The sequence below is a fragment of the Vulpes lagopus genome, chromosome 11 (genome assembly GCF_018345385.1).
Source record: "Vulpes lagopus strain Blue_001 chromosome 11, ASM1834538v1, whole genome shotgun sequence".
In the NCBI taxonomy this organism is placed as follows: domain Eukaryota; kingdom Metazoa; phylum Chordata; class Mammalia; order Carnivora; family Canidae; genus Vulpes; species Vulpes lagopus.
This window is the reverse complement of record NC_054834.1, coordinates 14808356-14817443: the sequence shown is the minus strand read 5'-3', so window position 1 is coordinate 14817443 and position 9088 is coordinate 14808356. Positions and strand designations below refer to the sequence as shown.

The 9088-nt window shown below is 45.9% G+C and overlaps 1 protein-coding gene across 2 annotated transcripts in view; it reads left to right on the top strand.

Moving 5' to 3' along the window:
• Nucleotides 1–2340: 2340 nt before the first annotated feature.
• The window catches only part of RINT1 (RAD50 interactor 1), a 32735-nt gene continuing 25987 nt past the window's right edge, over nucleotides 2341–9088 (top strand). The window contains exons 1-2 of one of the 2 annotated variants that reach the window (XM_041721966.1): nucleotides 2341–2473; nucleotides 2684–2729. In XM_041721966.1, coding sequence (XP_041577900.1) covers nucleotides 2423–2473; nucleotides 2684–2729 — 97 coding nt within the window. In that variant the 5' untranslated portion in view covers nucleotides 2341–2422. The other variant, XM_041721967.1, reaches the window with a different exon arrangement.

Genomic DNA, 9088 nt, shown 5'->3' with positions numbered 1-9088 from the left:
CTACTGAGCCACCCGGGTGCCCCAATAAATAAAATCTTAAAAAAAAAAGCCTGTCCTACATTCCAACTCTCTCTAATAATTATTTAACAGCTTAATGTTTTCCTTGACTTTCAAATTACATCCGAACATGTATATTACATATAATATTTGGGATCTTGCTTTTAAGCCACATCGGCACTCTGCATTGCTAAGTGCCTAACACACAATGTATCTCTTGTTTCATCCTTATTATTGCTGAATATTCTGTCCTCTTAGGCTCCCTCTCTCCACTCTGCAGATAGTAGTCAATTGTTTTCTGTGCTCCCTCAGTCATTGCAAGCATTTCTGTTGTTGAGTCTACTGCATTTGATTTCAAATTGTTTATTTTCATTTCTATTTTCCTCACCAGAAAGTGAATTCTTCAGAAGCAAAAATTTGGGTTTGGAGCAATCTTTTTTTTTTCTTTGACGTTTTCACTTTTAGCAGAGTTATGCATCTCTGTGATTTAGAGTCAAATCTGTAGAAATCTTGTAAGTTGCAATGAAACGGCAAAGGCTGTACCCCCACACCCCCTTACCAATTTTCCCCTCCCCAAAGGCAGTTGTTTCATCTTTTTAAAAAGAAAGATTTATTTATTTATATTTGGGAGGGAGGGGCAGAGGAAGAAGGAGAGAGAGAATCCCAGGCAGGCTCCCTGCTCAGTGTGGGGACTGAGGTGGGGCTCAATCCCACCAGCCTGAGATCACGACCTGAACCGAAATCAAGAGCTGGACGCTTAACTCACCAAGCCACCCAGGTGCCCTCATTTTGCCTCTTTTAACTGGTCATTGTGATATTTATCTTCATTTCTCTATATAAAATCTTTGCATTGCTATTTCTCAGTTTTTCACTCTTAAGTATTATCTATTGACTTCACTAGGTGGAAGATGAGGATTTAGCTCTTCTGCCTTTCCCCATCCCTTCCTCCACCCCCACCACACTTCTCATCTCTTTATCTGCTCAATCTAGTTATACTGTCGTTTTTATTTTTATTTTTTAAAGAAATATTTTATTTATTTATTCATGAGAAATACAGAGAGAGAGAGAGAGAGAGAGAGAGAGAGAGAGAGAGGCAGGGACACAGGCAGAGAAGCAGGCTCCGTGTAGGGAGCCCGACTTGGGACTCGATCCCACGTCTCCAGGATCACACCCTGGGCTACAGGCGGCGCTAAACCGCTGGGCCACCCGGGCTGCCCTATAGTGTCGTTTTTAAATAGGTTTGTGTTTACTTCATTATGCATACAGGGTATACATAATGGGTATGGGTAAACATTACTAACACTACTAACCTTACTAACATCTTAGGCGAAGTAGTATGATTACTTCTCTTCTCCTGCTCAGCTTTTTTATTTCCTGCAGTTAATAATTACTTATTTTAATTTGGTATTCATTACTAAGCCAAATTTACTATTTTAACCAGGGTGAAAATATACAGTTCAGGGTTAAGTTTAAATGTACAGTTTAAGTGCACATTCAGGGATCCCCGGGTTTAGCGCCGCCTTGGGCCCAAGGCGTGATCCTGGAGCCAAGTCCCCTGGTTCCTCTACCTACTCTTGCTGTCAGGTAACTCTTGGTACCCCTCCTTGTCAAAGGCCACTTTTTTGGGGGTCTCTGCATGGGGGTCAAGTGTATATTTGACGGTGAGTCCTCTTCCTCCGTATAGCTCCCAGTCCTTTACAACCAGATCTGCACCTTCCAGACAGGAAAGTGGAGGGTCATCTCTAAGGTGGGTCTGATTAGCCCTGAAAGAAAGATCCTAAGTTAACGACGTTGGAAATTCCCCCAACTAAACCGACCAAGCAAATTACATGAAAGCTGGCTAACAAGCCCCCTCACTTTCTCAGAACATCTGGAATCTCACCTAAAATATAAATTGAAATGGTTGGGGATCCTTGGGTGGCTCAGCGGTTTAGCGGCCTGCCTTCGGCCCAGGGCCTGATCCTGGAGACCCGGGATCGAATCCCACGTCGGGCTCCCGGTGCATGGAGCCTGCTTCTCCCTCTGCCTGTGTCTCTGCCTCTCTCTCATGAATAAATAAATAAAATCTTTAAAAAAATGGAAATGGTTGACATGGAACTTATGGGGTGGAGGGACGGGCGCTTCAAGTTCCGTCATTAAGGATCCTTAAGGACCGGGTGGGTGGGGTTTGCCCAAGCTGCGCAGGTCGGCCCGCCCCCTTCGCCCCCGCCCCCTCCGCCCCGCGGTCCCCCTCGGGCAGCAGCAGTGCCGGCCTCCTGCCAGCAGGGGGAAGCCGCGGCGCTCGGGGGGGGGGGGGCGCGCCTGCGCAGGGCAGGGCCTCTCTGGGAGGAGAGGAAGCGACCAGAGAGACCGGAGGGGAAGCGGCGGGGCCGCGGCGTCTCGGGCGCCCCGCGAGTCCGCGCCCTGGAAGCCGCGCTGGCAGCGCATGGAGCCGAGGACTCGCGCGGAGGCGGGATGCTCCCCGCCGGCAGCCCCGGTGAGGCGGCCCTGGGGGCCCGGGGCAGGGGCAGGGGCCCGGGTCCCCCGAGGCACAGTGTCCGTGCGGGGGCCTGGGGGGATGGCGGGGGGCGGGGGGCGGGGGGCGGGCGGCTCGCGGACCTCCCCGGTGCCGAGCACGCCCTCGGGCTCGCGGAAGACTCGCCGCGGCCCCTTCGGTCTTACCGTGTCGTTCTGTCTGTCCCCGTAGCGCTGCCCTCAAAGTGGCGATGGAAGCAAGGACGTCGGGGAGAAAAGTAAGCGACTCCACACACCTTAGCGTCTCTGCCCGGACGTCTCAGAACCCAGCGCTGCGGGCGGGCAGCCGAGAGGCTTGGCCTGCGTCCAATCGATGCATCTTTTTTTTTTTTTTGGCACAATAGGCTTGCGTAGTATTACGTGCTGATTGTCATTACGTACGTGTCTAAAACATGGGATGGCTTGGAGATCAGCACCTCCTGACCCCTACTTAGCGCAGGGACTGGGGTGGCTTCGCTGGCGCGCTGCTGCCTCCCATCCTGGATTCAGGGTAGTTGGGGCCCGCCTGTGTTTTAATGAAGCATCAGCTTATCGAGCTTCAGAAAATCGGAGGGGCTAACGACCTAGGAGAGATGACCGCCAACTTAATTTTTTTTTTCTTTTAAAGATTTTGTTTATTTATTCATGAGAGAGAGAGAGAGAGGGGCAGAGGCCGACTCCACGCAGGGAGCCTAATGTGGGACTCGATCCCGGGTCGCCAGGATCACACCCTGGGCCGAAGGCGGCGCTACTCGGCTGAGCCACCGGGGCTGCCCACACCACCTTAATTGAAATCAAAATGGTGATTGGTTAAGTTGTACTTTACCTCCGGTGACTTTGGCATTAAAAGGTGATCTGGGGGGCAGCCCAGGTGGCTCAGCCTGTTTAGCACCTGCCTTCAGCCCAGGGCGTGACCCTGGAGACCGAGGATCGAGTCCCACATCCGGCTCCCTGCATGGAGCCTGCTTCTCCCGCTGCCTGTGTCTCTGCCTCTCTTTTTCTGTGTTTCTCATGAGTAAATAAATAAAATCTTAAAAATCTTAAAAAAAAAAAAAAGTTGGTCTGGGAAGAAGAGTACAAGGGGTAACTTGTTTCCTGGATCTTGGTCTGGAAAAAGAAGAGGGAAAAACGTCAAAATCTCTATTTCTTAAACGTCAAAATCTCTATTTCCTACCTAGGATAGGAGCATAAGCCAGGGATGTGGACATTCGTCATTTTAATGAGTGATGCATGGCAGGCTTTTCGAAATCAAGGAGTCTTCAGGGGCGTTTCAAGTGAAATTTGTTAAGAGAAGAAAGGGAAAAGCATGTAATAGCTGTTCCATCAGAGGACTTTGCTTCTTTTCACCATGGCAAATGGTCTTGGAAGGAGGGAGGAGGAAGGGTGCTTACATTATCATAATGGCTTTAGGAGTCAGGCTTGCCCTTCAGCCCAGGTGGCTCAGCTGTTTAGTGTCTGCCTTCCGCCCAGGGTGTGATCCTGGGGTCCTGGGATGAGTCCGGCGTCGGGCTCCCTGCATGGAGCCTGCTTCTCCCTCTGCCTGTGTGTCTCTGCCTCTCCCTCTGTGTCTCTCATGAATAAATAGAATAATTTTTAAAAAAGGAGTCAGGCTTGCCCTTAACATTGCCTGCTCACACGGTCTGTCTCAGAAGGAAAGCCCTAAGGAGTCCACTTGACAGGCATAGCTCCCGCAGCTCAGCTCCTTTGTTAAAGATTGGAGAGTACCCCATGTCTTTCAGTAAATCATTCCCTTTTCTCCCTCTGCCCAGATGCCTGGAAATTGATGCCTCCTGAGCCATCATATAGTAGAACGATAGACAGACTATAGACTTTGTCCTTGTCCCTCCTTTGGTTTTTGGTCAATTTTGCAATCAGCAGTGCTCCTTACAAATACAGGGAAGAAGAAAGTCACAAAAACCTTGCAAATCATCAGTGTGTCATCTTAATATCATTTGGGGCACGTGGGTGGCTCAGTCAGTTAAGTGTCTGCCTTTGGTTCCCTGCTAGCAGGGAGTCCGCTTCTCCCTCTCCCTCTCCCTCTGCCCCTAGCCCCGCCTTGTGCTCTTTCTCTCTCTCTAATAAATTAATAGATGAATCTTTAAAAAAATCATTTGATTAAGAATATACTATGCTGTATTTAAATGGTGATGTCAAAAGAATATAAAAGGTGAAAAAAATTTTAATAAAAGGGACCCCTTGGTGGCTCAGCGGTTTAGCGCCTGCCTTTGGCCCAGGGCCTAATCCTGGAGACCTGGGATCGAGTCCCACGTTGGGCTCCCTGCATGGAGCCTGCTTCTCCCTCTGCCTGTGTCTCTGCCTCTCTCTCTCTGTCTCTCATGAAGAAATAAATAATATCTTAAAAAAAAAAAATAAGTAGGGCAGCCTGGGTGGCTCAGCGGTTTAGTGCCACCTTCGGTCCAGGGCGGGATCCTGGAGACCCGGGATCGAGTCCCATGTTGGGCTCCCTGCATGGAGCCTGCTTCTCCCTCTGCCTGTGTCTCTGCCTCTCACTCTCTCTGTATCTCTAATAAATAAATAAAATCTTAAAAAAAAAAAAAAGTAAATAAAAGTAAGTGAAAATAAAATTTGCTCCCAAAGCCACAGCGACCTTAGCATTCACCAGACATTCCCTCTGCACATAGCCCAGCCTATGGGTGTCTGCAGATGCACCACACAATGCAGTTATTTAAGATAAATTAAAAAAGAGGATACTGTGACTCCTGTACATAACATAGGTGGATTTCTGTATTGATAAAGTGTGATGCAGACCAGCCAATTCTCATATTTGAAGGAGAAAAAAAATTTTTTTAAATGAGTTGAGAGTCAGGAAACTTGGACTTTAATCCTGTTTATGACCCTCAGGTATAAGAGTTGGGCCAATGTTACAATTTTATAGTTGGGAAGTTGAGGCTAGTAGATTTATGCTAGTTTCCTTCCACTCATGAGTGAGCTACTGGTACTGGTAGTGTACAGAAAGCTTTTAATTATTTTTTTAAAGCTTTTATTTGTTTGACAGAGCACAAGTAGGCAGAGCAGCAGGCAGAGGGGGAGGGAGAAGTAGGCTTCCTGCTGAACAGAGACCTTGGGATCATGACCTGAGCCAAAGGCAGATGCTTAGCAAACTGAGACACCCAGGCACCCTGCTCTTAATTCTTATAAGCTGAAGAGAACAAAGGAAAATTTGGTTTTGGGGAGCTGGAAGAGAAACATACTAAACACATTGGTATATATTCTGTTAATCTTTAAGAGAAATAATGGAGTATATGACAGTTCTATTTTGCATTTAGGTGTATCTTTTTAAAAAATACTCATATTTTCATTTTATCAGAAGTAACAGTTGTTTTGCAATGAGGCTGATTATAACCTCTTGCCTTTCTCTTGTTGCTGCTTTCTTAAAACTTCGTTTTTGGTAAAGAGCCAAGTTCTACAAGGGCAGCTCTAGGAAGAACAGGGGCAAAGTTCTACTGGTATCGCTCCTCAGGAGGCTCTGTATTGTTCTCCCAGCTTTATCTCTTGTGCACACACACTTTCTCTTTCTTTCTTTCTTTCTTTCTTTCTTTCTTTCTTTCTTTCTTTCTTTCTTTCTTTCTTTCTCTTTCTTTCTCTTTTTCTTTCTTTCTTGAAATTGCTATAGTTTCTGTAATTAAACATGCTAATACAATCAAGCTTTTGTTTTTGTTGTTTTTTTAAAGATTTTATTTATTTATTCATGAGAGACACAGAAAGAGAGAGAGAGGCAGAGACACAGGCAGAGGGAGAAGCAGGCTCCATGCAGGGAGCCTGATGTGGGACTCAATCCTGGGACTCGATCCTGGGACTTAATCCTGGGGCTCCAGGATCACACTCTAGGGTGAAAGCAGGTGCTAAACCACTGAGCCCCCCAGGGATCCCCCTGTTAATTGTTTCAAGAGGACCAAATCCTTCAGTTAAAGCTGAAGGGGAGAAATGCGCTCTATGTTCAGGTTTATTCTAAGGTTCTAGAAAGTCTGCTTTTTCTCTGGGATCTTCTGTTATAGCAGTTATCTTCATCTGGAGATCAGTGGTTATTCCACTTATATTTTTACATTATCTCTTTTTTTTTAAGATTTTATTTATTTATTTGAGAGAGAGTGTACAAGGGGAGGTACAGAGGGGAGAGAAGAGGACAAGCAGACTTCCTGCTGAGCATGCAGCCCACTATGGGGCTTGACGCGGGACTCCATCTTTTGCCCCTGAAATCCCAACCTGAGCTGAAATCAAGAGTCAGGTGCTTAACCGCCTGCGCCTCCTAGGCAACCCCCACCCCCCATTTTTTTTTTAATCTATAGGTGCTACTTAAATCTAGGGAGATAAAGACCTGTGTGTGGAATAATTCAAATTGTGGACTGAATGGAGTTGAGCATATTGGCTAGTGGGAGCTTAGTGACCCCACAGTGAAAGGCAGCTGCCATTATACCAAGCTTCCTAACCTTCTCCTAGAAGAAGGATACCATAGGGAACTCAAGGGAATAGCCTGCACATGGAAACAGATACTTCAAAGGAAACAGTGTATCTGAGCACAGAGGGGTGGAGTGGGAGTGGCACGAGACATGACAGCAACTGTGGATCCTGTCACTCCTGCCAAGACAACCCTGTGGCCCTCAGGTTTCTCTGGGGTGTAGGCACGTCCACTTGGCACAGATGGTCAGGGAAGGTATAGGGGGAGATACTCTGGAAAGGAGGAGCCGTATTGTGCATCCACAAACTTAGGACAGTGGAAGAGAATTTGATTTCCTTTCAAGTGGATTAAGTGTTTACTAGAAATTTGTTTCTTTGAATAAAAATGGAAAATTACTTATTTATGTATTTTTTAAAAGATTTTATTTATTTATTCATGAGAATACACAGAGAGAGAGGGAGAAGCAGGCTCCATGCAGGGAGCCTGACGTGGGACTCGATCCTGGGACTCCAGGATCAGGCCCTGGGCTGATGGCGGTGCTAAACCGCTGAGCCACCCCGGCTGCCCTATTTATGTATTTGAATCTTGGCTTATTCCATAAAGAATTAGAGGCAGCTTAAGTTGCTTAATTATTTCCTGAACATTGTAGATAGTGGAGGAGGGTATAGATGCTTACAGAGTGAAAAACTGACTTGGAAATGATGGGAAATGATCAGTTTTCAAGTACAAAGCAAGGAATGGGCTCTTTGGGAAATCCCACCTCCTAAATGGGGTGAGAGCAGAGCTGCACAGCGTTCCTGTTTTCATTGGGCATTGTTTGCTCCATTACAGTCTGTGCTGCCTCTCCTACCACTCTTCCCTAGAATGGCTCAGGGGTGCGAGTCACCCACTCTTGTCACATTTAATAAGTATAGTGTGGGTTGGTCCAAGTCTCATTTATTTGCCATGGAAGGAATCTCACTTCAGACTGTACAACTTAGTGGTTGCACCAGTCGTTTTGAGTTTTTCATAGTAACTTGTGTTTTCTCTCGCACTTCCTTTTATTCTTCTTTTTCTGACATGAGCATCTGTGTACAATGGCGTTTGAAGCTTTTTTGTTTGTTTTTGCATTTGAAACTTTTAAAACTTTCTTACTCTTGTAAGAGGAGTTTTTACTCATTGGTCAGCCTTTCAATTTTTTTTTTCATATCCTTGAAATCTTTTCAGTACTGTTTCTCTCTTTTTTTTTTTTAACATTTTATTTTATTTTTTAAAGATTTTAGTTATTTATTCATGAGAGACACAGAGAGAGAGAGGCAGAGACACAGGCAGAAGGAGAAGCAGGTTCCATGTAGGATGCGGGACTCAATCCCAGAACTCTGGGATCATGCCCTAGGTCCAAGGCAGATGCAATTGGTCCTCCTTTGGTGTTATTCTAGACCACAATCTGTTTCCTTACAAATTTTGAAAATATATTACTACTTTAGTGAAACCCACATCAATAAGAGTTGACCTTTTTTTTTTTTTCTTAGATTTTATTTATTTACAGAGAAAGAGAGGCAGAGACCCAGCCAGAGGGAGAAGCAGGCCCCATGCAGGGATCCCAATGTGGGACTCGATCCCCAGTCTCCAGGATCAGGCCCTGGGCTGAAGGCGGTGCTAAACCGCTGAGCCCCCTGGGCTGCCCAGATTTGACCATTTTTTAACTCTAGTAATAAAACAGATTTGTAAGATAAAAGTCTTCTAGAAAAGTCTAACATCTGCTTGTAACTGCATCGTCATGCCAGTATCTGTTGAAACCTGTGGTTACTAGACAGACTTCGAGACTTTTCTTTCACTCTGAATTTCCTCAGCTCTTAAGCGTTTTTTTGTTTTGTTTTGTTTTGTTTTAAGATTTTATTTATTTATTCATGAGAGACACAGAGAGAAGCAGAGACACAGGCAGAGGGAGAAGCAGGCTCCCTGCAAGGAGCCCAACGTGGGACTCAACCCTGGGTCGCCAGGATCATGCCCTGGGCTGAAGGTGGCGCTCAACCGCTGAGCCACCCGGGCTGCCCAAGCTCTTAAGCATTTTGTACTTGATAGATTGCTTTATAACTATTCATTTGGGTATTTTTTTGTGTGTGTGTGTACAAAGAAGTCCAAATGAACATATATACACATACACACATGCTTATACATATATATACTATATTCATTTTG